The sequence below is a fragment of the Carassius gibelio genome, chromosome B23, assembly GCF_023724105.1.
Source record: "Carassius gibelio isolate Cgi1373 ecotype wild population from Czech Republic chromosome B23, carGib1.2-hapl.c, whole genome shotgun sequence".
In the NCBI taxonomy this organism is placed as follows: domain Eukaryota; kingdom Metazoa; phylum Chordata; class Actinopteri; order Cypriniformes; family Cyprinidae; genus Carassius; species Carassius gibelio.
Window position 1 is genome coordinate 22,930,454 of NC_068418.1, and position 24,711 is coordinate 22,955,164.

Sequence of the window (24,711 nt, forward strand, 5' to 3'; positions counted from 1 at the left end):
GGACAGGGTTTTTTTTAACTTCAAGGGCGAGCTGCGTTTTTTATTTATGTGCAATTCCATGCTACCCTTGTTTACTTTCCAAAGCAGAGGTCACGTGACTCTTTTATTGTAAAACGAAATGTTATATGGGTTCAAAACAAGTCAAGCTCTATCGATAGCATGTGAAACTCATTTCAGACCATCCCACAGTTTAACAACATAATTGTGCGAGGTTGTATTTATTTGATAAAAAATTATATAAAACAGTAATGTATTATAATTTAAAATACTGTTTTCTATTTTAATTTGTATTCAAATGTAATTCATTCCCTTCGAAGCAAAGATGAATTTCCAGCATCATTACTCTAGTCTTCAGTGTCACATGATCCTCCAGAAATCATTCTAATAGGCAGCATTTATTTTAAAGGAAAATATTTGGTAGCAAATAAATGCGTCCTTACTGAAAAATCAATATGAATTTATTTAAAAATGTATAAAACTAACTGACCCTAAACTATTTAATAGTAGTGAATAGTGCCATGAAAACAAGTTGCATATTTGTCACATTTAAAAGATTCAGATCATTAAACAAATTTTTTAATTACACAAAGATAACTCGAGTAAATATAAAAGGCAGTTATAAAATAATGATTTCATTTATTAAGGGCAAAAAGCTGTCCAAACCCGCCTAGCCCTACGTGAAAAAGTAATTGCCCCCTAAAATCTAATACTTGGTTGTGCCAAGTTATACTAATAATATAGTACTTGGTTGTGTTACTGGAGTCCAAAAAATGACTTTATAGCTCTTTCCAGACTGATACATGTTAACTATTTTGTTTCTCATCTGTTCGTGAATTTCTTTAAATGGTGGCATGATGTGTTGCTCTTTAAGCGTGCTTCACTTTATCAGACAGGTTCTATTTAAGTGATTTCTTGATTTAACAGGTCAGTAATCATGCCTTTGTGTGGCTACTGAAAATTAACTCAGCTTTCTAAAATAATGTGGTTAATCACAGTCCTTACATGATTTAAACGGAGGCGGTAATTCATTTTACATGTAGGACCAGTTAAGTTTTTTCCCTTGAAATCATAATTTAAATACTGCATTTTATATTTACTTGCATTAACTTTGTGTAATATTAAAATTAGTTTTATGAATCTTATAAGTGTGACACATATACAAAAAAATCAAATCAAAATCAATAAAACCAGAAAGGAGACAAAAACATTTTCATGACACTGTATATTGTGAACTCACAATCAGTTATTATTATTATTATTATTACAAATTTAACTAGCCTCCTTCTAAAATTAGATTTAAACAGGATCAAAGACAAATTATGAGTTTTAACTGCAGTTTGATGCTGATGTTGATGTAAATGGTAGCAGCGATTTGCATAAAAGATGGAAAGCCACAATATGTCAATAGCTGAAAGTTGTACTGATTAAAACTGGCACCAATTTAACTGCAGTTTAGAAAATTTCGCATGTGAAATAACAATATTCATTTCCTTACTCGTGCAAAGTCATGCTCAATTGGCCCAGCTAACTTTCCATCTCTCATTAGTCTCCCAAACGCTCCCATTCCAGCCTGTCATCCTCTTGTGTCCCACAGATTTCTTGCCAATTTCTCAACATGGACTGTGGATCCACAGCTGTCAGTCAAACACAAACTATTTCTATTAGAGACAAGGACAGCAGGCCTTTGTCCAAGTCTCATGTAGTTTGCTCTTGATATGCTTCTTAGAACAATTGTGTGTGGTCCAATGGTCTGTCCTTTCCACTGTTTAAAGACTTGTGGATGAGTATCTCCTTTCAAAGGGATGTTCTGTAACCTTTCTCTATTTTAGAAAACAGGACAGATATTCCCATGATCCCTCAAGACCTGGTATATCAGTCACAAGCAGTTGTCAATATCAACACCTTATCCTAAGTGCATGGAAGACTCAAAGGTTGTGAGGTGTCCATGTTGCTTATCTTTGCAAATAAGTTGTATTCAGTGAGTGTTGTCACTTGATCTTTTTCCACCCACTCTCTGACTTATTAAATGGGTGATAATTCCTACTGTCCATGTTTTAATTTCCTTTAATGTGACTTATTTAATAATAAAAAATATTTAATCCCATGATATTTCACACCTTTTTTTTTCAGACATCAAATTAAACTTCATGTTGACTTTTTTATATAAATATAAATTAGCCACCAATTTGCCAAAACCATTTTTTTTTTATACATGACTAATTTCCAATACTTTTTATTATTTTCATGTTTTAATTTACTTGAACTTTTTTATAGTAGTAGTAGTAGTAATAACAATAATTTTGATACTGTAAGTGAGAATTGCATCTCAATGGAACATTTTCCTACAGGAATACAAATTAGATTTTGATGATCACAATAAAAATGAATTGACTTATTTAAATTAAATTAATTAAAAATTATCTTCCATTTTGCTTAACATTATCTCTCTCTATCACACAGACACACTTTCTGTTTCACTCTCTGTTGTGTCTCTTGATTTTATTGGATGTCTATTTCAGTACTGAGTTATGCCTGCTGTGTGTGTGTGTGTGTGTGTGTGTGTCTGTGTGTGTGTGTGTGTGTGAGCATACAGTATGTGTGTGAACTTTTAATCCGCAGGTCAGAGGGGGGCAGGGTCTCAACGTGAGGTGCTCGTGTGTCCATGCCACAGTTGTTTAGCCCACACACATAAAGCCCTTCGACATGTTATTATCAACCATTATAGCAATTAATGACCCTCTGGAGCCTTGTGGCTGTAATTGGCATTTGCCAGCAGCAACTGTGACTATCATGTGTTTTGGGATTGGGAATTACAACCAGCAGATCTCAGATCAGTTAAAGTAAAATGTTATGATCTCAGAGCATTATTTCTATTCTTAAATATACTGCATGTTCAGTGCCTACAGAATACATGCATAAAATAACAGTTAAAACAACATTTGAATTATACCTGTAGCTATTTAATTAATTGTAGTTATACACAAGACCGACTTCTCCATGGTATTTTTTTCCCTTAGTGATTTCTAGAGTTTTTCCTCTACGCTGGATTGATCAGTGTTTACTGATGACGTCACAGTAAAAGTGTCAGGTCAGTAATCTGAGGCATGGAGGTAGAAATTATTGTTTTTGGTGTGTGCTCTTGGCATTCAGTCTTGAAGTTTTGTTACATAACAGAGGTCTTTCATGGAAGCATATAATATTTAATCCTGTACCAGATTATTGATATTGTGGGCAAAGGAAAGTGACTTTCCTGGCTTATGTAATATGTAGCTTATTTTACATTTTATAAGTGCTGTTTAAGAGTCTGAAAAGTGTCATTAATGCTAATGACTTTAAAGGGTGTTTATTCGTAAACAAAAATTGTATAATAAAATACAGTCTACACTTGAACACCAGCACTTCTAGCAGAACTCAATTCATAAATTACAATAACTTGTTGCATGGGTGGCCTAATGGATAGAGAGAGACTTGTACTGTAAGTTGTAACTTGAAGGGAGTGAGTTCGAGTCTCAGGTGGCAGGAATTGTAGGTGGGGGGAGTGAATAAACAGCACTCTCTCATTTAATACCACAACTGAGATGAGACCCTTGAGCAAGGCACTGAACCCTCAACGTCTCCTTAAGTGCCGCAGCATTGGCTGCCCACTGCTCCGGGTGTGTGTTCACTGCTGTGTGTGTGTGTGCACTTGGATGGGTTAAATGCAGAGCACAAATTCAGAGTATGGGACACCATACTTGGCCACACATCATTTCAATTTCTTTCTCACTTTCATTCACATAGATTTCACTAGGAGTGATTTAACATGCAGTAGCATAAACCACCTTCTATTATATATTTTTTCATGGTGAACAGTTTGCTTAGTTACTATATGAAACAATGCATATTCATAGCATAGCCTGGAAACATCTTTTCATTCACTTCTGCATTTATTTGCATATTTATGTAGAGTGAAAAAAGTGAAAGTGACGTGACATTCAGCCAAGTATGGTGACCCATACTCAGAATTTGTGCTCTGCATTTAACCCATCCGAAGTGCACACACACAGAGAGCAGTGAACACACAAACACACACTGTGAGCACACACCCAGAGCAGTGGGCAGCCATTTATGCTGCGGCACCCGGGGAGCAGTTGGGGGTTCGATGCATTGCTCAAGGGCACCTAAGTCGAGGTATTGAAGGTGGAGAGAGAACTGTACATGCACTACCCCCACCCACAATTCCTGCCGGCCCGGGACTCGAACTCACAACTTTTCGATTGGGAGTCCGACTCTATAACCATTAGGCCACAACTTCGACAGTAATGCACGACGAGTGCATTACTGTCTTAATGTTTGCAGACTTACATAAATTATTATACACTGACTGAAGGACTAATGCGAGTATATGGGTGATATTCACAAACTCAGTTATTATTCAAACACACATCCCAAGAGGCTCACATTGCTTTTTTCAAAATGCAGTAAATATACATATTGGGGCTCTTTAAGATGTGGGTGAATCTTTTTGTTTACCAGGAAATAACATTGTATAGCATGTCCAGTTTTGGACTCTTAAAACAACATTTAGGTTGATATGACTTGTTTGAATTACTTTTAAGACCACAGCTATACCTCCATGCAAGTATGTACAGTAAATGCAGATGTGGATTATTGGCCACTGCTCTGCATGCACATGTTCCCATTATACAAACCTAAGTGCATTCAATGGGGGCAATTTTATGGGGCAATGAAGCCACCTTAAAATATCAGTCACTGATTGTTTTGAATCTAGTGGAGGTGAGGAGTTGTAAGTGTTCATAAAATTCTCTTAATATGCAAACTTGCATAGCTAGAAGCATTTGAGTTTGCTAACTTGGGCCTCTCTTTAATCATTATCAACTTATGGAAGTATAATACCTCTTTTTCTCTTATGTAATGTGCTGCAGCAGGAGACACATGGCGAGACATCTGAAGGGCTCCTTACTGGTTGTCTTTCCTCTCTGACATCACAGGTGTGTTACTGGGCAACTCTTACACATTCAAGCGGTTCCCCAAACACTTCTACAACAGCAGGTGACACTGGCTAAGATGATCTGAGATCAGTGTTCACTTAGAGAGCTTTATATAGCTAAGTTGTCTGTGTTCTGCTGTCCAGGATTAGACTTTATTAATTCAGCAATTCCAGAGAGACGTCTTTATGACGTTGTGGAGAATGCCCAGCTGCCCATTTAACCCTTTAGGCATTTATCATTCAAGTCATCAATGCTAAAGCATCGCTATTGCTATTACTATTACTTCAGTACACAGCTTGCGCCGGCATATCATAAGGCCTTGGCTCTTTGGTCTGCAAGTAACTAGCCTTGCCTTTACAGATGAAATAACTTTTCCATCCACCTTGCAAACACCGTATCATCATAGTCTGGGAGTTTAGTTTGGTAAGTACCACTCAAACAAACCTCAGGTTTTCAAGGACCCAAGGGTGGTGGTTAAGGGGTTAAGGCTCAGGGCTGGTAACCAGAAGGGTGGTGGTTCAAATCCCACAAGTGAGCAATGAGCACTCACTATAGGCATTTAACCCCAGGTTACTCCAATAATAATAAATCCATGTGGCATGCTATGAAGACCTCACATGAAAGTTGTGAACATCTATCTATATCTAAAGACCTCATTAAGATGCTGTTCCGTGCTTCCAGTGAGGTGTTATAGTGCATGAAAGACTTTATTACTCATTTACAGATTCAGAGTGAGACAGAGATGCCCCCTGAACATCAGACGCCTCCCCCCTCAGCCCTCCACTGACACGTCTAAGATTTCTGGCACCAAAACAACGTCACGCTTCCTATTTCAGGCACAGGTGCCACATTTCAGCAGCGGGTCGAGTAACTGTGAAAGCAGGACAGAGAGATATTAAGGCATGGTAAGAGCAGGTTACATTAGGACTCTGAATGAGGAATAGGATGCTTTTTGATAGCTTTTAGTAACGTAGGGCACGAGCAATGTTAATACTGTTAATACTGCTTAACAAGGAGCTAATTAGAGCGAGAACTTTTTACTATGTTGGCATAAAGCATCTTATACTTTTGCTTTTTTAGTGAAAGGAGAAGTGATGTAAGAAATTGTAAAATGTTTTACCCCACTGTTGTCAAATTTTCAGGAAACTACTATACTTTTTATATTTCTTATTTTATATATAGAGTGGTGCATGACCTAGGAGAAGTTGCTGATAGGATATTATAGGTAGTGGCGTGGTTGTTTCTATGTTAATAGAGTTATTAACATATTGGTAATTCGTTACTTAATGGCCAAAATCAAAACAACCCACCCTTAAAATCTGCATGAATCAAAAGATGCTGCCAACTTTTAACATGGTTATGTATTTCCAACTGAAACTGAATATTAAATAGAGGGCTGTGTATTATTTTTGCTCACCTTATCTCGTTTTTCACTTATAGCAAACTAATGGTTAAAGGTACGTTGTTTATGACTGTCATTGCCCTTGATGATTCTGGTCTATAGACTCCATAAGTCTGTAGGTTTGTTGTTCACTAGTTGAAAATAAGCTTGTCAGATTGCAAAGAAAAGTAACAGTGAGCAGAAATATAAATGCTAACATTAGCAATCACCACTAAAAAACAATAAACTAACTCGTCAAAGCACTTGCGTTTATTATCCAGAGGAAGAAAAACCCCAAAAGCATCACGTTTTTGTAAGGGTCATGTCACAACAATAAATAAACATTCCAAAAGCATTTCTTCATTATAATATGGTCAAAAGATATACTTTACTCTTCACAGATGTTGAACTTAAAGAATAATTAACTGCATTTGGCATTTTTTTTTGTTGACAAAACTGGCGAATGCAGACATGTTCCCGCAAAAAAGGTGCCATGCACCGAGTAGTTTCAGCCCACATCAGGCACAGTCAAATAAGGCTTATAAAAAATATTATAAGCCTGGTAGGACCTCTTCCATTACATTATTATGAAGCACTAATGCAGTACTGAAATGGACTTTATGACAGACCATCAAAATGCTTGCACACACCTTTACAGATTATGCATAATATATAAGGCTCAATAACTTGTTGCCATGTATGTTTAAATACATGTTATGCCGTTTGCATACATGCTTTTATGGTTACAAAAAATGCCCTACATGGCACCACAAGAACTGCACTGTACACAAAGCACTCGGGAAAATAGAAAACAGAATAAAAGAATACAAAATTTACTGAGAATGACAAAAAGAAATAAACAGAAATGGCAATGAAGGGTTTATATAGGCACAGTTCACCAGGTCAAAAAATGTCCACTGAAATTTCTTTCCAAAGCACTTCAAACAGCGCAGAGTTAAACTGAAAGTGGTATCGTTTTGAAGTTATTTAAGGAAAATACCATAGGCCATCCTAGTGGGCTGCAATAAGGTACTTTGATGTAGTGGTGGTGGTTATATTATATATACAGAAAAGTAGATTGTGTTCTACAAAAGGTCAAAGTCTCGTCTTTGCCATTGAAAATGACCTTTGAAGGTTGTTGTATCCTGGTCACATGATGACAGTTTCTGTGTGCCGGGAATATGAATTCAAGAATTGTTTGGCTTTCAGACCAGGGCTTGGTGGGCAGGATGTCTGGCCAATTTTGCTTGGGTGAATATGCTTAGCCCATCTGGATGGACGACGTTGATTGGCTGGTCGAGCCGGACGAGAAAAATTGCTACTGCTGGGTGCAGGAGATGACTCAGGATTGACCTAGAGAGGAAAACGTTTTAATGTAAGTATCTTTCTGGATAAATGAACAATACTTGGATTAATCTACTTGTATTTTATTTACCAACATATAATGACTTTATTTGACAGGTTAGCAGAAACAGAAAGCAAAGTAGTATATGGGAGAGATGGGAGAATGAGATCGGGAGCACCACAGCTGCTATGCATCAAAATCAAGGCTCCTAATTCTTGGTCCTTTAGAACCACTTTTCTGCTAAATTTAGACCACATTGAAATAAAAAATGTGCTTGAATTAACTAATCAAGGTCTTTGGGTTTACCTAAAAACCAGATATGTTAGAGCACACTTGGAAATAAAATCCATGAAAGTGGCTTTCCAGAATCAGGAATGAGGAACACTTGCCAAGAGCATGGGCAAAATGATTCAGACAAAAATAAATACTGCATTGAAATTTAGTGTGTGTGCTGATCAAATTTGTACCCTCTTCACCTGCTTGTTGTCCAGTTGCTGGGTGAATGTGGTCCTATGGCTTCTGTTGTTCTCCACTTCCATCATTTCCAGAAGTTGCTCCAAGTTGTCAGTTTCCAGTCTCGTCATGTCGACACCAAGTCCTCTGTGTATCTTACTGAAGTTTTGAGATCCTGCTCCCAGAATCCTTTCCACCATCTGGTAGTCAGAAAATAGGTTCTCACTCTGGAAGCCTGCTTTGTGGGAATTAGACAGTGAAGCCACCTTAGGATACCCCGAGTTAAGGTGAGACTCTGTCTGGCTTAAGTTATAGGCCAAGCCATGCTGTTCAAGAACACAACCACTCTTCCCACTGTCTTTGTCTCCATTGAGGAGGTGTCTAGGAGGACCAGCTGTCCAAGACTCCTGGCTGGGCTCCAGATCTGCTTCTAGTGCGTCACAGTCTGCAAGGCATTTCTGGACGGGCACACGTGAGGATGCCCGTCTGGCATCAAACTTGCTCTGGCAAATGGGAGTGCTGGTGTGCCTCTGAGCTTCACTGGAGACAACGGTGGTCACAAGACCATCCTCAATCAGGGTTTTCCCCTCATTCTCCTGCAACATGGCACCAAACTTGCGCAATACTGATGGGCTGCCAGATTTCCTGTCAAGCAAGAGGCATTTCTTATCAGGTTGTTGTGATGACTCATGGTAAGTGGAGCGGGAGGTTACAGGAGAAGCATCTCTCTGTCTGATTGCCAGTTTGGAAGCTGTATTTTTAGGGGGAAGGTTGTTTGTTGAAACCGGGTCTTTCCAGCTAACATGGCGGGCTTGGGAGTCATCCCAGTTTGATTTCTTGTTATTTTTGTTCTCAGCCTCAGTCTCCTCCAGAACAACACACGGGGCAGTCCTACTGTGAAAAAACAAATCAACCAGGAAGTCACAAGAGGAAATTGGGCAAACACTAAGCGTTGGTCTATAACCAACAAGAAACATGCATGATAAAAGGACAACAATAGTAATGAGTCTGATAGGTTGAGATTGAAAAGGTTTTACCTGTTTGTTACCAGGCTGGTCTCCATGCTGTCTTGATAACTGTGCGTAACTGGATATACCTTAGGGGTCTGGATCTAAAAAAAAAAGAGGGGCAATGAATGGTTAAAGTGTAAAGACAAATTATTGAGGTGTAAGAGTCTAGTTTAAGCAGAGATTTGTCAGTTGTGAAAGAGATACTCACTGTGTTTGGAACTCCGATATTCCCTACGTTCTTTCTAAAATGCGGGCCTTGTTGAAGGTATCCACTGAGTATGTCTAGGGTGGCATCTTGCCTTTCAAGATCATGACAACTAGCAGGGTAATGGCTGCTACTTCTCAGGGAATTAAGCATGATATTGTTGGAACCATTACAGTATTCATTGGGGTGGTGAAGCCCAAAGCTTTGCATTACTGTAGGATCTGCCCTTATTTCACTGTATTGATGAATTGGGAGGCTGTTGTTGGGGTGACCACAGGGTTCATGATAACCATTGGCCTGGTGGCTATACTGAGAGATGACTGGAAGCAAAGTAATGTCCAGGTTTTTATTGTTTGTAGTGTTGTTTAAGCTGCTCTCGCTAGCTTCTCTTCTTGCTTTGACCTCATTATACAGCTGAAATACAATCACAATGTTAGAAACAAACTCAGCATTCATAAAGTATGATTTTTTTGACCACCTACATGAAAGCAAATGTTTTAAATCCACAAGTTAGCAAAAACAACTGGCATAAGGTACTGCATGGACTAGTTACAACCTGTGCATAAGTTTAACAGTTCTTGTTAAGTGTCCACTATCACAACATCAACAATTCCATGGCTCTAGAACAGGCAGGATAACAGTGCCAGTGGATCTTTTGGAATGGTTTATAGTCAAATCACACCACTATATTTTTGAAGTGCATTTACATTTTTGAACAAGAATCTCTCTCTCTAGATATGGATATGGATTCTGTCATACTGATTGGCGTCACTTCAGTTTTTCTTACCTCTTCAATTTTCCTCTGCATGTCCTGTAGCTGATCTTCCCATTCCTGCATCTCGGAGTCAAAACTGTCAAGCAGGTCAGCTCTGTCTCCACCCCACACACAACTCCCAGGCTCTGGTCCAGAGTGCAATTCCAATGCAGCCATTCTTCTGTGTATGTGTGTCTGTGCTCAGAAACCTATGCTGCGATTTCTGAATGGTCACTGGATTGACCACATTGGCAAATCCACCAATACCTCTATGAAGACAAAAGTGATATTCATCATTGAGGAATAGCCTATTAATTCTTTATAGTACTCTTAAGTAATCGGAGTATCTGGTAGTAGTTGGTATCTCAAATAAATTAAGTCACTATAAAAAATGCTACTGGCTACCATGGCTTGCTTTAAAGTTTAAGGGTGTTATAAATGTGAACATAAGTGAAGTCTTTTTGATTGTGTCTCCTTGTTTGGAGTACAAAGAAGGAAACAAAATCCCAGCTATTTTCTCTGGACACCTGCTTTAAAGCTTTGACTCATTTCTATATGCATTCCCTGTTCTTCAAACCAGTCCTTAACTGTCAAAATTGTCAGCATGTTCTTTAGACACCAACTTCATTAGACATGCTCAAGTTACCTAAAGGGACTTCGGGGATTCTGAAGTCAGTTTTATTACATGGACAGTCTCCCTGGAGTAAAATGATCTCTTTTGACTAAAGGCACAATAGCAAGGTCGCCCCTTGCATAACCTACACCTACAACCAGTCTAGATCTTTGAGTACAAGGTTACACTGCTTCTTTCGAGTTATGCATGAGGTCAAAGTTCCAAGCAAGTGTAGAACCATTTACGTGCTTGGATGAGCTCAGAATAGTTGCATCCTTTCCGTGGTAACGTCATTTAAGTTGTTCTGTAATGAAGCTTTGATTTACTGTGGGTATTAGGGATGGAATTTTCTTCCATCAAGGAACATGACACCTAGTTTAGCTCACGAAATTTCCAGAATGTACCACCGTATGATGTTAGAATGGAAGGATATTTATAACCTCTGTAATTATGTGTTATAAAACAAAAAATATAAAGAATAGAATAAACATATATATAATAGAACCTTTTAATGATTGATACACGCTTACTCTCTATAGGTAAAAGTAGATGATCACAACAGTAGTAAATTCAAGTGAATTTACCAACAGTTCCGTAAATATTTACATATTAAGTTCATATTGTTTGCTAGTATTTCTTCAGCAAGTATATGTCCTTGTATATGTTAATACAGTAATTTACTTTTATATTACCAGTGAGGCTAAAGAGGTTCTTAAAATATATCCAACATATTCAGCCCAAGTGAAAGATCACAGAAAAGAGTTGTAAGTAGTAACATTTGAATACTTTAAAAAGGTTTAAAAATTGTTGAGGTTTATGTTCTGTGCTTGTCTACAAGCTTTCTTAATCCTTACCGGTTAAATCTTATTATTGGCTCCTCCAGTAACTCCCTCTCATGAGTTTTTGATGAATTGAAACAGACGATCCAGAATATAAGTAGAGTATTAGTAACCTGTTCAAGTACAGGTTTGTTGCTAGAATCAAGATTGCGTTTGTTTCAGTACCGCCTCCCCTTTGACAGCTCCTGTACTCAAACGGGACGTAACTGTTCAAAGACTATGAAGGCTCGCTTCCAACGGCGTGACATAGAAATCCTGTGTATTGGATCTTAAATGTTTTCTCTCTCCGGTACTCCGGTCCTGTCCGAGGCTGAGGGGTAAACAACTGTAGTCCTGAGGGGGCCACTGGGCTTTATAGTGACTCTAAGTATTTACCCCTGTAACGTCAGAACTGCCAGGTGTCTGGTGTCATAATGTCAGATTTATTCCGGCATTTGTGGTCTCCATGCAGGAGACTGTCGTCACCGACATTCTAGGTTAAAATTACAAAGCAGAGGGAGAGTGTTTACATGGCTATTTTAAAATGCCCAGTTCTACCCCACCTCTGTTAAACTGTCTTGTTGCTAGTCTGCTTTTAGGACTTGGCAGATTGTGGTCTTGTGACTCCTATTCCAGTTGTTTTTCGACTTCTACTAATGCCCACAGGCAACTGGGCTATTTGGAACTCTCAAAACACTCTACAAACAGTCTATTTTATTTTTAAGATACCATTGGACAGAATTAGCTGATCCTACTAAATGTGCTGTCCACGGTTCTTAATGGTCGCCTCACGCTTGTATTTATTTGACACACGGCTGTTGCGCAATAAACAGCCAGCCGACAGTTCAGCCCTAATATTGCCAGCTGACTTAAATAGTTTTCAGGCACAATAATGGAGAACTAGGAAAACAACAAAGCAAATGCCTCTGAGAATAAAGGCACATGAAAACTGGCAAATTTGAATACAGAGTCGTATCTTTGATGGTTTTCGCTAATGAGTTTACTTTCATCTGGCAGGTAATTTAGAAAAAATTACTTCCAAATCCCAAAAAGACTCAAACTCACTCTAGAAAAACAGATGTGGTGTTGTTTACCAAGTGTAATTTTTTTGTCAATCACAACTAAAATAAATGTATTTGTGCTCCAAATAAATTGCGAACCCAACACTTCCACAGATCTTGTTTTTGTATTATTTTGTGCTATTTTAATCTATTTACAACTTTTTATTTTATTTAGGAATAACTGCCGACAACTTGAACACTCAAGTGCTTCAACTGAGACTAAAACTGGAGATGCCAACAAGCTAAATAAACTCATAAATAAAGAAAGCTCTAATTTCCAAATTGCTGATCCAAGACATGCTTGCAGGAATGAGAAGCATGTTCAGCAGTAGACTGATCCTGCTCTGTCTGGTGCAACAGAGTGCAGCAGAAGTTAATGTGTGCACAGTGTCATCATGTACACAGGCACTTTATGTGAACTTGGACCCCCATTCACCCACCCCATAAAAGCCACAGCTGTTCATAAGCATATTGCATGAATCTTTTTGTGCAATTTCTTCAGATTATTGTGCAATCAATCTATACAAAAAAAAGTTGTTCTTATCACACAATTATGGATGACTCCAGACATCTCCAGTCAAATATAAAGCCTGTTAATTATTATCCATCCATACACATGTATGTAAATTATTTTGAGTTTACAGTTATATACCATATTCTTACTCACCATTGCATGCTTCTGATAGGAAATCATTCCAGCTGCTGTACAGTATCTTAGAGTGCAGGGGCAGGCATTCTGGGTAATTGTGATAACATGCCCCTTAGTAGTAAACTTCAGTTCCATATTTCATTGCAAGGCTTTGGTGGCAAAGCAAGCGTCAGTGACATTCATAGTCCTCAATGAAAGAAATGTCTTCTGGATAATGTAGTTTCCAGTGGCTCAGTGTTTTCCTATGATGTATGATAGTCTTTAGTTGCAAAAAAACAACAACTCCTGTCTCGATGGTGTACCTTCCAATGCAGGCATATATGTACGATTTGGATAAAGCATTCTCCAGCTTTTTGGAAATTAAGGTTTTGCAGACTTCTGTGCTTAAGCGTGCAGTCTGTGCTTGGAAAGTGACTGTCCTGTGATTCTTCAACCATGGTGAACATACACAACATTGACAAACAAACAAAACAAAGGGCGAGACTATGCTAATGAATGGACGGATGGTGATCACAGGACAAAAAAGAGGGTAAAAAGGAATACAAGTTTAAAAATGGTTGCATAAGAGAGCGAGGAGAACAACACTAGAATGAGGATGAATAAAATGATGGGCTGAAACATCTGGGTGAATAAACGACAGGATTAACGAACATGCATTAAAAAACAGGGGTGCGTGGGAAGACAGGATCAGAGAGAAAGAGAGAAAGGTTAAGATATTATAGCCATAAAAATTTTCTTTATGCACAGTTTAAAAATCTTGGCAAAAAAATGTTAAAAGCAGTCAGGAGATAACTGAATTATGTAGTGCTTTCTTGTTCTTCACTATTAAACTAACTCCCTTTAAAGGAATAGTTCACCTCAAAATGAAAATGGTTGCAATTCCGTTTTGATTATCTTTCTTTACGTGGAATTTAAATAAACGTATAACTTGTACAATACCTTTGCTTGATAAACAGACCAAAATATATGCAATGAAATGTACCCATTCTGCTGCAGTATTATATGATTATTTCTACACTATTATAGTGTTATTTCAATTAACACAATTTTTTCTAGTTTTAGTTTTTGTTAATGCCAACGTACCTCACATCTCATTTGTGTTTGCATTCATTCATGTAAAGTTTTACATAAGTAACTTCGAATGTCATGTCATGTCTTTTGACCAGATGCGACTGATGTCAAACTCGACATGGTGCACTTTGAATGCAAATGATAAATACAAAGGTATGGCTTAAGAAGACTTAGAAAAGAGTCCATTGTACATACTAATGATATGGTGCTTTTTTGCTCCTTTGGGAACTTTAAAGCCACCGGTCACTGTCCCACGGAAGAAAGAGAATCAAGGGTGAGTAAATAAAAGAAATTCGATTTTTGGGTGAGCTATTCCTTTACGGTGTATCAAACATTATTCTTGTGCTTCACATAGACACACAGACTCTTGCCAGACTCACAGATAATGGCTCTTCTGAATCTCTTTCCTCAGGTTTTGGGACTTCAAGTCGGTCTATAAACCCCTGCAGCTCCTTCCTGAAGGCTTTCATTTGAGCATTGATGCGGTAGAGTAGCTCATGCTCCCTGATCCTCCCACCATCATCATCATCTTCCACACGTCCAAAAAGATCCCCGTTAGCTACGAACACCCGCGCCTCTGCAATGATGGTACTGGTGTCAGCTATGAGGTGGTCAATGGTTCGTCCCAATCGCTCCGCTTCAGCACGGATGTCAATCATCTGTTGCCTGTCCCGTATGGAGCGTGAGAGGAGCCGGGCGGAATCAGGAGAATAAAGAGAACGAGTTGGTGTGAGGCACCGAGCATTGCGAACTTCTTCTGAGTCGCTTTCACCTCCGACAGGACCTTCACGTTTGCGATGAGGAGGGAGGCGAGAGGAAGATGAGTCATCATCACTACCTCTACGCCCCCCAATTCCAGGACCGCTGTCGCTCTCTGCGTCACTGTCCCGTGGCGTGATGGCTAGGTGAGATGCTAGATCATACCGCTGCATGTTGGAAAGCAGCACACGGTTCTCGTACTGCAGCTGCATCACTTTCCCACTCAATTCATTGATCTGTTTCCTCGCTGCCTTCAGCTCCTCCTGCAAAGCCTCAGCTTTGGAGCTGTCTCCTGCTCCACTGGCGGCACCCGTCGCATTACCACCTGAGGTGTGCCTTGTACCCTCTTTAAAGCGTAGTTTGTTCAGCTCACATGTCACTCTCTTATTCTGTTCCTCTACATCAGCCAGGTTCCTCCTTAGGAGTTCTGCCTCATCCTCCACCAATTGCAGCTGTTGCCTAAGCTCCGACAGCTCTGACCCCTGCTCCCGCCCCATTCCTCCTTCTGCTCCGGACAAGCCCCCATTAGATGACTCTTCCCCTCGAAGATCATCCAACTCTGCCCTCAAGCCACGGTTCTCAACCTCCAATTCAACAATTTTACGTCCCAGGATGTTGGCCTCTTCCTCCACCAATCGCAAGCGAAGTTTGAGCTCAGATTCCCTTGTAGTGGGAGGGCCACCAGCTTCCCCCTTTGGATGAGGGCTGTCCAGATCCCCATAGAAGGAACGATACTTCTGTAGCTCTTGTTCCAAACGGTCTTTTTCCTTGTCAATCTTGGCCATTTTCTTTCTCATTAAGGTAGCCTCCTCTTTAATAAAGGCCAACTGGCATTTCAGGTCATCATTGTCCTCCTGTGGACAGAAGTGTTGCATTAAGACCCTGGCACATTAGCAGGAATTTTGGCAGGTTTTGTTTTGTGGACAAATAGACCCATCCTAAATGGTTTTGCAATGTATGATGGACAGCTCAAATACAATTCACATTTAAACCAAACACCTTTCTGTTGGCAGACAGACATTGTATGGATTTATTTTGAAATGACTTGATTTTGCCCGTGAAACTTCACAGACCAACTGTAAATGTGATAACAGCTTTGCATTTTATGGTGTAATAATTATTTATTTATTTTTTTTGCATGTAGTGCACTTCATATTTTTGCAAAAAAATACAAATAAAATTGCATTACTGGTTGTAACTTAAACTTATCCTGTACACTAAAAGCCTTCATTTGACCGCATTCCAATTGATGTCAATGTTTTATGCTTACCTCTGTAGGAGTCTGAGTCTTCCGCTCAGGTTTTTGTGCATCTTTGCTTCCTCTTCGTTTCTGAGACTGGACAAAAAAACATTTATATGAAAGCCATTCCATGAATATGTATAGTATTTAGAACTATTTCGATTCTGTAGTGATTTGGGTTTGCGTTTATACCTCTTTGGCTTTGTCCAGCTCATTTTGCAGAGCCTGTTTTGTGACTTCTACCTCAATAAGTTTCTGTCTTAATCGTTCGTTTTCTTCTTCTGTCTTTGTTCGTTTCTCCTCCACATTCTCCAGCTCATGGTGGAGTCTTACAGACACATCCTTGGCAACCTGTCAGAATGTGGTGGTGTGGCTTAGTGGTTAATGATCTGATTCATAAAGTATCACTGTGCTGTTGAGAAAAACACTTAACCTTAGGTTGCTTCAGGAAAAATATCTTGCTAATAGGTGCAATGTTCCTTTGGATAGAAGCATCAGCTAAATGACAAATTAGTAATTAGATAAAAATGGTGCAAGTAAGAACATGGGGATGGGCAATTAATCATAGACCTCCTCTGCTTTCCTTTAAAGATAAAAATATTGGTACTTGCCTTCAAATCTTGCTCTAAGCTCCTCAGGAGTTCCTCGTCAATTTCTCCAGTTTGTGCATAGCGAAGTCGTTTGCGTTCAGCCTTGCGGAGTCTATATTGAAGGATGCGACAGTTCTTATTTGCACGCTCGAGTTCGCGCCGCATATCTTGTAACTGACAGGTGTCCTCCTCATAAAAGGTGTCACGCATCTCCTCCATCTCTGTCCGCATCTCCTCAATCTCATTCTATGAAAACCACAGTTTGCACATTAATAAAGAAATTAAGAGAAACCCTTATTTTCAATCTTTCTACTTTCTTAATGAGTCCTTGGCAAACTGTTACTTGAAAATGTTAATTAGTGACTGCATATTTTGCATATAACAAGGCTGTTTTCATAAATGTAGTTTGCTTTGTTCTGAAACTAGGGCTAATTTGTTACAGCGTTGTAGTTCCCTCAAGGTTCTGTTCACTTTCAGAAGGCAACATTTTAAAAAGAAATCGTTCAGAATTTGTTAATACAAGTCACCTGAGCAAATGTACCCCTCATTTGTTCTAACCTTTATGTGCCATTTATGTTCTAGGTTCATGATCAGTGTTATTTCAAGATGGATGAACAACATCTCTGCAGGCTTACTGTGGCTTTTCTTTTTGTTAATGACCAGTATTTTGATTTATCAGGTTGAGTGGTAACCAAAATTGTTAGGAAAACAATATTACCATTCACTCCTCATCAAGAGGAGTCACCAAAAGGCATTTTAAGAGGAAGAGACATGTTTTGATTAGGAATGTATGGATTCGATACTCAGTATCGGTATCGGCCCCGATAATTACATTTTCAGACAATACTGATCCAAATCCGATATTGTGCATATACTATTCGTTGTTATTCCTGAGCCCCACGAAAGGCACAAAAACATTGTAAAGCACCAAAACTTTTTCATGCACATATTTCAAGTGTTCTGAAGCTGTTCGATAGTCATTAAATTTGAGTTCACATAAACTCTTCTCTCCGCTGCGGCTGTCTGTCATCCTCTATTCATCAACCAAACTGTGTGCTGTGTTTGGTTACTACAGTCCAAATGATGAAACTCTCATCAAGAGCGCACAGTAAACTAAGGTTTAAAACTGTTCAAAGAAAAGGCTCATTAAACTAAAGCACAGATTTAATACACTACGTATCAATATCTCTTTGTGGACTCGGAGGGCTGCGCAGCTTGCACACTGTGATTCTGTGTTGTTTCAAGCTTATCATTCTGCGCACGGATGCGCATAAATGCTCTGTGTTGCTCTGTATTGGCGCCTTTAGTATAATAATACTTTTCTGTGCATTTAAAGATTATTAATAGTCTTTCTTGTTCTGTCCTATCCATCACATGTTGCTGCCTTTATTAATGTGCTATACATTTAAAAGAAACATCTTTTAGATTTCAATATAAATGTATACACTTGTTTTTTCATGAATGTATTTTTACAATACAAAGTGCAATGTGTAACATTTTACCAGATTTTAGACTTATTTACTTTTATTTGTAAATAAAATATTTCACTAATTTAATACAATTATTGTGCACCCGTGATTTTTCTAGAATCTAGAGTATATCTTTTGCTGTTAAATTATCCTCTAACCTAGTTTATAATAGTAATTTTATCATAGATTATGATTATATTTTTTTTTCATTTGTTATTTTTCATTAAAATGAAGTTATGTATATGAAGTAGATTGTGATTAACACAAAAGAGTGATGATCAGGTCAACACAGAGAAGTATAGAAATGCTACATTGATTTATGCTGTATGGGATCTGATCAGTTTTGACTAGTGCTTTAAGTGGGCCGGTGGGCCGGTAATCCTTCACAATGCACGCTTCCCAATTCTTCCTAGTTCGGAGTATGGAGCGTGAATCATTTGAACCAGTTCGGGAGTTCGGAGCGGGTTCGCGAATCATTTGAGTCAGATATGGAGTTTGGAGCGGGTTATTCGCAAATAATTTGAGTCAGTTTGGGGAACGCGAATCATTTGAGTCAGTTTGGGAGTTCGGAGCGGGATCGCAAATCATTTGAGTAAGTTCGGGAGTTCGGAGCGGGTTCGCGAATCTTTTGAGTCAGTTTGGGGATCGCAAATCATTTTAATTAGTTCGGGAGTTCGGACAGGCTTCGCTGATCATTTAAATCAATTCGAGAGTTCAGAGCGGGTTCGCGAATCATTTGAGTCAGTTTGGGAGTTCGTAGCGGGATCGCGAATCATTTGAGTCAGTAAGGGAGTTCGGAACGGCTTCGCGGATCATTTTAATCAATTTGAGAGTTCGTAGTGGGTTTGCGAATCATTTAAGTCAGTTCGGGAGTTCAAAGCGGGTTCGCGAATCATTTGAGTCAGTTTGGTGATCACGAATCATTTGAATCAGTTTGCAGTAATGCAGTAGCTCTTTCTAACGTTATTTTTTCAAAATCCTTTTGCACTTTTTATTTATGTTCAGTATGTTCATTAATAAAAGGATTCATTAGTAAGGTCGCCTGTTGACTGCTGTATATAAAAGCCCTTCAGTATAGTTGTTTTTACCTCAGGGGATGAGGGGAGTCAACAAAAAAAAAAAAACAGAATTTTTTTTTTTTTGGCTATAATAGAGTAGCCTACCGGCACCTCTTTTGGGCCCCTTAAAGCACTGGTTTTGATAAAACTTAATATATGATTAGTAGGGGTGTAACGATACGCGTATTCGTATTGAACCGTTCGGTACGACGCTTTCGGTTCGGTACGCGGTACGCATTATGTATACCGAACGGTTCGTTGGAGTATTTAATTATATTTGAAAAAAAAAAAAAAAAAAGAGAGAGAGAAATATAATGATATGCGTTCAACAAGGTAGCCCAATAACCCAAACAACGTAACAGGCAACGCCCCTGACACTCCCGAAGAAGAAAAAAACACCATATTATATGTTTATGTTAGGCTACTCAGCAGGCGCTCGCTCACTCAGTACGCGCTGAAGGCTCGTTGCAAAATAGCCAATGCGTTTAACAGACTAGAAATGAGAAGATCCTCCAATAACCAACAGGTCTGGTGTTTGGGTGCACTTTGGATTCCCTTTAAGCTATAATGGTGATGGCAAGAGAGTGGTGGATAAAAAAACAACGGTATGTCGCATCTGCAACATGACAGGGTACACCAGCGGGAATACAAAAAAAAAAAAAAACACCAGTGGGAATATCTGGGATATATGCGTCAGTACTATCTGGGAAAAGACGAAAAAAAAGGAGAAACATGCATGCAGCAAACTATCCCTGCAGCATTTAGACACTATAGCTTACAGGGAATCCAACCCAAACACCAGACCTGTTGGTTATTTTAGGATCTTATATTTCTGGTCTGTTAAATGCATTCGACATTTTGCAACGAGCCTTCAGCGCGTGCTGAGTGAGCGAGCGCCTTAGGGGCCGTTCACATATCGTGCCTAAAAACGCATGGAAAACGCTAAGCGCGTCTTTCTCCTCCTTTCCAAAGCGCTCGGGCAGAAGCGCTCATGAGGCGTCTGTCTTTGCTAAGCAACAATGACGTGCTCTCTCCATGAGACGCGGAAATTTCAGCGAAGGATAAATGGATTTGCAGCTCTAAAAATCGCTTGCAGTAGCTCTGCTACTAAATTTATTTCAAAATTGCAATCCATATACAACTATGATCAGCTGATCCTTTATCTTGGCTGAGCTCTCAACGTTGTTACGGGAAAGGATGAAGCTGATTGGTTGGTTCTTGTCACATGACCCGCGGTGCGCTTGCGGCATTCTGAAAAGTTGAGATGTTTTTACATTTTGCTGTATCTAAAACGTATCGAACCGAACCGAACCGAACCGTGACATCAGTGTATCGTATCGAACCGAACCGTGAATTTTGTGAACCGTTACACCCCTAATGATTAGTAATGTGCATTGCTAATAATTAATTTGGACAACTTCAAAGGCTCAGAATTTAGATTTTTTTTGTACCCTCAGATTCCAGAAATTCAAATAGTATAATCATACTCAATTTGGAAAAATGTACACTTAAAGGGTGTTCACCCAATAATCAAAATTATGTAATTCTTGAACTGGTTCAAGAAGATCTGGTTACATCGAGTGATTCGTTCGCAAACCAGATATCACTACACTGCAGTGAACGCGCTCACAACAGACACAGAAGAGAAGACAACGATGAATAAAGCCGTAATTTTTGCTATTTTTGGACCAAAATGTATTTTCGATGCTTCAAAATATTCTAACTGACCCTCTGATGTCACATGGACTACTTTGATGATGTTTTTCTTACCTTTCTGGACATGGACAGTATACCGTACACACAGCTTCAATGGAGGGACTGAGAGCCCTCTGACTAAATCTAAAATATCTTAAACTGTGTTCTGAAGACAAACAGACGTCTCACTGGTTTGGAACGACATGAGGGTGAGTTATTAATTACATAATTTTGATTATTTGGTGAACTAACCCTTTAAGACCAGGACCAGGTTTTGTGGTCCAGGGTCACATTTGACATGCCGATCCACAGAATTTATACTCATTGAAAGCATATGCATCATAAATCAATGTAGCTAATGTTTATCAACATATGTATTGCTTATCAGTTTAATGTGGATATTTACATTTGTGCTATTATCCTTTTGCATTATGCATATTCCAAGTATGTTGTATCGTGAACATTCTTGCGTATGTGTTGTGTCTGGCACCTCTGAAACAATTATCTATCTATCTATCTATCTGTCTATCTGTCTATCTATCTGTCTGTCTGTCTGTCTATCTATCGATCTATCGATCTTATTAGTCCCAAATCTATCTATCCATCCATCCATCCATCCATCCACCCTCCCAGCAATTCCATTCATCTTTTTTTTTACATGAAACATTTCATCGGCATCATTTCTCAAGCATAGCAAACAAACAAACCCTAAGGTCTTCGTTTTCATCCTCCAGTCTCTGGATCTCGTCCTCCAGGGCTTCATTCTGCGGTGTCACGGGCTCGTCGGTGCTGCTCGCGGCCTGTGCGGCCGGTACCGGTCCCGGTTGCGTCTCGCTTGATGCTCTGCTCTGCATCCTGCCGCTTTTCTTCAAGCGCTTGTTGATGTGATACTGGATGAGCTCTGAATGCAGACAGCCGCCGCCCCAGAAGGCCGGCCCGCAGCCCACGTACTCTCCTCCCGCGGCGGCCTCACTCTGTCTCTCTCTCCCCCTCACACTTCCACCGGAGGAGCCGTCGGCCTGCTCCGAGAACGAGTCTCTGTGGATGCACGGCAAACGCAGCGCACGGCTCGTGTCCGGTGATGGAGCGCGATCAATCCGCTCCTCGGTTTCCCAAACCGCCTCAGCTTCAGCACCACGAACAGGTGCCGCGCCTCTCACCTTCAGGACACGCGCTCCCTGAGCCGCCTGCTCTCCCTCGCGCCCTTTAGTGCCTTTTCCTCCGAGCTTCGACGCGGGCGATGATGATGAGCGGCTGCCGCTGGGTTTTGAGGCCGGTTTGGCGGGGGTTTGTCCGGGAGATGGTCGCCTCCTCCCTTCGGTAATGTCCGCTGATGGTGGAAAATCCGCAGCGCCACTTGCGGCAGAACTCATCATGTCATGTAATAGACCTCCAACAACACTTCAAATTATTTTGTGCACTTTATAAGAATAAGAATATGTTATGTTCATTGCCATTTAAGTGTAATAACTGAACAAATGTCAAACGGCACTAAGAGGCTTTTGCATCTGAGTCCTTCAGTTGTCTTCATATAGCCTATAATTTATGCATTTATTTATATATATATATATATATATATATATATATATATATATATATATATATATATAAAGAAAATAAATTAATATAGGACCGAATCATAGAACAGCAATTTCTGAGAAGAAATGTGAATTTGTATCGTTTAAAGAATGATGATGAGTATGGAACATAAATTTTAGACATAATTAGCTACATGTATTTGTCAGTAAAGTTTATTGAGAGGCCACAGGCTTCCTTCACAGCACTAAAATGTATTGAGATTTTTTCTGTTTTTGCAAGGTTATAAGCTCAGGCCTAATTTGAGTTATTCTTCAAGAAAATTAAATATCGCGATGTTTTCTTACCTGGTTATGAACTGTGCTCATTTATTTCCTGTGTGAGTCAGACAGTTCACTTCAGCTCAAGGGTACCAGGCACTGCTTAGACACGCGAGACACGGACGTTTAATATTCATGAGGTGACGTAACAACGGATTTAAGGAAGTGTGAGTACCACGTTGTTTAAATACTTTAAATACCATATTTAGTATGTTCTTAAAGTGCTATAAGCATTGTATTTAAATGTTTACATGTAAAAAGTATATTACATTTTTTATATTAATATATTACATACATTTTATAATTTACAACGATTTTATTATCATCATTATTATTTAATTGTTAATTTTTATTAATAGTTATTTTTTATTTATTTTTCAGAGGTCGAGGAAAAGACCTCTAAAAGAGGTTTAATGTTATAAGGTTCCCTTTAAAACCTGAGAGGGAGGAAGACTGAATGCTGCTGAAGCTTGCTGCTTCACAGTTAAGCTGGTGGAAATGCAGCGTCATTCCCTTCACACTATTGTGCATGAATAGATTCGAAAGATCAGTCTGCAGTTTGTGCTCCCAACAGGCAGTCTACCTCTGCAGTGAATCTAGGAATTATTATTATTATTATTATTTCGTTTTTACTGCAAATTTAATAACACTATATATTAAGACCATGTATTACTCTTTTTTTTTATGTTAGTTTTCTGCTTTCTCGATTTTTCAGGACTAGTTTAGTTAACTATAACCAGAATCTTAACGACTCTGACCAGAACCAGAAAAAAGAAAAGAAAAGAAAAATGTTACTTTAAATTAGATTTTAGTGTAATAATATTAGAATTTAATTAAACTTAAACAAATTATATTTCACCTAGGCAAAATTTTCATTTAGTTTAACATAATGTATTAAAATAACTAAAACGAATAAAAAAATAAAATGAATAAAAAGCACATTAAAACATTTAAAATATATACATATATACTTTTCAGGTTAAAAAATATATAAAATTTGATGTTTATTATAAAAAATATTAAAACAGGTCAAAAAAATCTTAAAACCTCTAATAATATTAAAATTAAACTAAAATAACAGTCTTGGTCTGTATATAAATCATTCTTTTAGATATTAAAAACTATCACTGATAAAATGCTCTAAATTATACAAAAGTGTAACTGTAGATGTTATAATGAGCACTAGAGGGCGCTGTCTGTCTGTGTACTTCAACTGGAAATAATCTAATATATCCTATTATATCAAAAGAAGATATGGGGGTCTCAACTGGGTTATAGATTTATATGTAAATTAGTCCAACATCGATCCATCCTTCTGCACACTGCATGCTATTTCCTGCAATTTAAAAGTTTCTTGTAAACGATTCAGATTTAGTGCACCATTTAGAAGTGCATTAGTACTGAATTTGCGTTGTCGTGTATATACACAGCCTAGGCTGACCATATGAGCCATTTTGCCAGGACGCGTCCTTGCTAGGATTTCTATATTGCCTAAAACATCCAAAGCAGTGGCGTAGCCACGGGTGTGCCAGGTTGTTCCTGTGCCACCCACAGTGGCAGCTGGCACACCTAAATAAAAATAGATGCAGAATAATTTTTTATAGTCTCAATAAAAAAAGTTTACTAAACTTGGGCTATTGTTTACTTAGAATATATTTTTTGTTGTTGTTCGCGACTCGGTTGATTCAGATCG

At 38.8% G+C, this 24,711-nt stretch overlaps 2 protein-coding genes across 6 annotated transcripts; both read right to left on the reverse strand.

Moving 5' to 3' along the window:
- Positions 1-6,620: 6,620 nt before the first annotated feature.
- On the reverse strand, positions 6,621-13,446 carry LOC128012172 (uncharacterized). 4 transcript variants are annotated; one of them, XM_052595242.1, is made up of 6 exons: positions 13,299-13,446; positions 10,173-10,408; positions 9,389-9,799; positions 9,208-9,281; positions 8,194-9,061; positions 6,621-7,725 (listed from the first exon to the last, which is right to left on the reverse strand). In XM_052595242.1, the coding sequence occupies exons 2-6, from the start codon at positions 10,314-10,316 to the stop codon at positions 7,522-7,524; spliced, it is 1,701 nt and encodes a 566-aa protein (XP_052451202.1). In that variant the 5' UTR covers positions 10,317-10,408; positions 13,299-13,446; the 3' UTR covers positions 6,621-7,521. The 4 variants fall into 4 exon arrangements, with proteins under 4 accessions (XP_052451202.1, XP_052451200.1, XP_052451201.1 ...); XM_052595240.1 differs by having other exon boundaries at positions 8,194-9,064; XM_052595241.1 differs by lacking the exon at positions 13,299-13,446 and adding an exon at positions 11,607-12,603.
- Positions 13,447-13,756: 310 nt separating this feature from the next.
- Positions 13,757-23,141, reverse strand: LOC128012171 (protein SOGA3-like). Of its 2 annotated transcripts, XM_052595236.1 has the most exons (7): positions 23,046-23,141; positions 21,870-22,552; positions 16,962-17,186; positions 16,543-16,701; positions 16,381-16,446; positions 14,732-15,964; positions 13,757-13,901 (listed from the first exon to the last, which is right to left on the reverse strand). In XM_052595236.1, the coding sequence occupies exons 2-7, from the start codon at positions 22,536-22,538 to the stop codon at positions 13,791-13,793; spliced, it is 2,463 nt and encodes an 820-aa protein (XP_052451196.1). In that variant the 5' UTR covers positions 22,539-22,552; positions 23,046-23,141; the 3' UTR covers positions 13,757-13,790. The 2 variants fall into 2 exon arrangements, with proteins under 2 accessions (XP_052451196.1, XP_052451197.1); XM_052595237.1 differs by lacking the exon at positions 23,046-23,141 and having other exon boundaries at positions 21,870-22,664.
- Between the last annotated feature and the right edge of the window lie 1,570 nt (positions 23,142-24,711).